The following is a 3,986-nucleotide window of genomic DNA, read 5'->3' on the forward strand; positions in this document are numbered from 1 at the left end:
TAACTCATAAATATTACTTACGTATTTATACAGTAGACAAGTTAGACTCAGCTGAGACAAAGAAAACCACACCATTTTATATGAACATTATGCACAAAGCAATTCAAGGTAGTCATCATATATTAATCAACTCTTAAAATAATTATAGATGCATTTGCACCATTTGTCACAATACTCACAAAGTCTGGACAAAACAATGAATACAATCGCGACGGGTGAAGACCACGCTTTCTGCTGGCAGTCGGCGTGGTGCTCTGTGCCTGCAGCCAGGGCCAAACCCACCCACTGGGTACCCAGGGAGCCAACCGTTTGGAAATTGTCTTTTTCCTCCATTTCAACGCTCCCAGGTGAGGAAGCTCTAGCAGTATTAATCTCTGCACTGCAGAATTGTTCATTTTGACTTAAAAGGTTGTTAAAAGCTTTAAAAATAAGTTAGCAATAATAACAGCTCAGCCTAAAGATTGTGTCTGACCCATTCCTTAAATTTTTGGCAAAACAAGGGAAAAAAATTTCTGGTGAAACCCTACATTCCCACCACTACCAACTCGTTTATTCACGACTGGTTTACTTACTTACACAATACAATCTCACAAAGACTTCATGCTCGATCGTTTCATTTTTGTCACTGATTTTTCACATTAAAGCAGTTAAGATTCTGACCTCTGAAAGCCAGTTTATTTATAATCCTGTATTTCATTCTGATAACTTACAAATATACATGGCCCAACAGATGACCAACTTTACTTTACAAATCCCTCCCTTCTCTCTTACCATATTATTCACTGCATACCCAGATCATAGTGAAAATAGTTTTTAAGAGTGCATCCTTCCTTAAACAAAGTGAATCTTCCTTCTTGTTTACTAAGATACTTTATCACGCTGCCTGTCCTGAAAAAATAGTTTAGGGAAATTCTGTGGTCTGCATTATGTGAGGGTTCAGACACAGGGGCCTTCCTTGTCATATTACCTATAATCCTATGAATCAGCCAAAACGTAAAGCAAATGAACAGCTGAAAATCATCTGGCACAAACTGAGTTTCATCTTACACTGAAAATTGTATCACTTACTATAGTTGACAACTTCTGAAGGGTTCTCTTAAATGGTCCAAAATGATAATTTTCTTCCATGAAGATACACAACTTGAAGAGAGAATACAGGTGTCAAAGCATGACTTCACAGAGTAGCGCATTCACGGACCTCTGTACTCCTCAATGTCATATTCAAGACTGAGGTTACAACATCCAATTCTGTATTGTGAACATTAATATAAACTGAGGGACAGCTCATAAGCGGTTAATAAATTTCCTCTGGCTAAACAAGAGTTGCCACATGTTTATAATACTGGTGATTCTTTGTGGAGCAGACCAGTGGAGACTGAAAATATCACGTCCACTGGGAGCAGTGAATGTAAAGCCACAAAGAGGACTTGCCCCCTTTTTCATGTTTCATTAAAAGTAAAAAACCAGTTTTACACATAGAAGAAAATAAATCCCCAATAAAAGGAAGAAAAATGAGTGTATTCCACTAAAATGAGTATGCTTTTTCATTTGTTTAAAGACAAAATATTTCACCACAGGGACAGTAAAGCACTGGAGAACATTACCCAGGGAAGTTGTTCAGTCTACATCTTGGAAATTTTCAAGATGTGACTAGACAAAACCCTGAGCAACCTGGTCTGAATTCAGTGCTACCCTTGCTTTGAGCAAGAGGTTGGACAAGATGGTCTTCTGAGATCCCTTCCACTTGAGGTATTCTATGATTCATTGTTCCCACTGCTCTTGAATAACCTGGAAATTACTGGTAGAACTGGAAAGGTGATACCTGGGAAGCTTAAAGTAAGAGCACTCTCTTAGCTGGTTCTCCTCCTATGTCTGCAGGACAAAGGCCTACATAGACCACGAGCTCCTTGTTTGTGTGTTGCACATCCTTCTGTGAAGACACTGTATGGTACAGTCCAAGACCTAAGACTTGGATTAGCTACTTGCATAAGCATTTCCCTCTAGTACCCGATGAGTTAGAGGCTTCATTTAGCCAGTTCTTGCATCTCTGGAATCATAATCATTACTGCAGGGGATCAGTTAATGTTATTTGTATAGCGGCGGGTCCTGATTGGCCTACTCATGGATGTAGCCCTATTTTGCCAAGCACTGTATAAAAAATACAAAAAAAAGTAAAAGAAAAGGGAGGTAGCCACCTTAAAGAGATAGCAGCCTCAGTCAGGCTGAAAAGTGTGGTGGCACATATAGATAGCAATTACTTACACAAACCCAGCATCATTAAGAAAAAGTGCTTCTTTAATAACTCATTGCAGCTGAATCTGCAACCAGTAGCTAATGGAAGGAAACTACATATATAACAAACCTATACACAGTGTTCTGGCACTATAGAGTCATGACTGACATCTCTACTCTAAAAATGCACTATCAAAAATAGATGTAAACCATCTGATCAAAAGCCAAAAGCGTTCTGTTGTTGTTATTAGGAAAAAATGGTTAATTTACAGTCTCTGTAAAAGACAAATTAAGGTTTACAACCATCACAGAAGTGCCCCAGGGGATGACCCAAGCTAAATACATGGAGCTTTGATTCAGACTATTAACTAAATGTTCTTTACAAATTGACACAGGTCTTCCCAACAGGCGAAAAGAACAACGCTGTAGTCCTCACAGTGAAAAACATGTAACAACCATATAAAACATCATCATTTGAAGATATCTTTAAACTCCAAACTTCCATTCTGACTACATTGTACTGTTTAGTGTTTACAACACTAACACAGTCTAGAAACCTTAAACTGTCCCGTAGAGATCATGAGCCTCCTGGTGAAGATGCACTGTAGTCTTGATTGATGGATTGAGTGTCACATCTTCAGCACTCTATCTGGTGCTTTCATTCATCAAGGGGATATATCTCTACTTTTGGCAGAGAGGTACGGTGATAATTTAGTCTCCATTCATATAAATTAACTCAGATCTATCAATACATGTCTATCCAGAAAAATACTAAATGACAACAACATGTTTCAGTGAGGTCCTGGAAGGAGGTAGACTAAACATGTGCTTAAATATATGTTCTCCTTCCAAATTACAAGGTGCTTAACAGATAAAGTGCTATGTAAGTGGTCGTGCTGCTCTTCTCCATTTTCTGTGCATTTTTGACAGGTCTGTAAACTATGTGTTCAACAAAATTCCCTGTCTGATCTTTTGTTTGTGATCAACAGCACTTCAAAAAGTGTTTGAGTCTAGAAAACAGAAAACCAATATGTTCTTGGACAAACTCCAAATATCACCAAAGTAATAGTAAGAAAAGGTATTTGAAGTTATAAAACCTAAATCTCATTATTCCATTACCCTGAGAATGGGGGCAAACTGCCAGTGATAATGGCTATGCACATTTATTTTTTCCTTCATAACATGAAGATATAAAAATTCAGACTAGCTGAACTAGATTAGAAACTTGATCTGACTTTATGATATTTAGGAAGTCTAGCACTCTTCCTGATCAGACTCTCAGACTGGATCATTAGTCTCTGGGACTGCGAAATATGGCATTTACAGTAATGTGGATTCCTATTGTGGTGACAAAAAGCATTTTAAGTGACTCACCACATGCCAGTGGAAAAGAAAAGAAACAAAACCAATCCAAACCAATCCCTAGGATTTTTTTTTTTCTTCTTAGAGCCCAGTGCTATTCACAGAAGGCATGTTCGGTACCCAACTTGGGTAAGTATAGAGATCAAATATAGGCACTATCCATGTCATAATTGCAAGCATAACTACAGCAACTCCGATGATGTTAATGCCCAAACCAGCTTTCACCTAAAGGAGAGGAAAAAGAAAGCAGAAACTCACATCAAAATACTGGAGGAATTTTTTAAAATGCTAAAAATCCCTTTTAGGGCGGTTTGCTTAAAACTCACCATGTCCATAATGGTTAAATGACCATATGAAAATACAATGGCATTGGCTGGGTTTGCCACAGGAAG

General features: G+C 38.1%; 1 protein-coding gene across 1 annotated transcript in view; it reads right to left on the reverse strand.

Annotated features, from left to right (window-relative positions):
• Positions 1–3,675: 3,675 nt before the first annotated feature.
• Positions 3,676–3,986, reverse strand: part of SLC13A1 (solute carrier family 13 member 1) — a 24,839-nt gene continuing 24,528 nt past the window's right edge. The window contains 2 exon segments of the mRNA XM_035893703.1: positions 3,676–3,819; positions 3,921–3,986. The exon segment at positions 3,921–3,986 is cut by the window's right edge and continues 12 nt beyond it. Coding sequence (XP_035749596.1) covers positions 3,676–3,819; positions 3,921–3,986 — 210 coding nt within the window.

The sequence above is a fragment of the Egretta garzetta genome, unplaced genomic scaffold, assembly GCF_000687185.1.
Source record: "Egretta garzetta isolate BGI_Z169 unplaced genomic scaffold, ASM68718v1 scaffold64, whole genome shotgun sequence".
Taxonomy (NCBI): domain Eukaryota; kingdom Metazoa; phylum Chordata; class Aves; order Pelecaniformes; family Ardeidae; genus Egretta; species Egretta garzetta.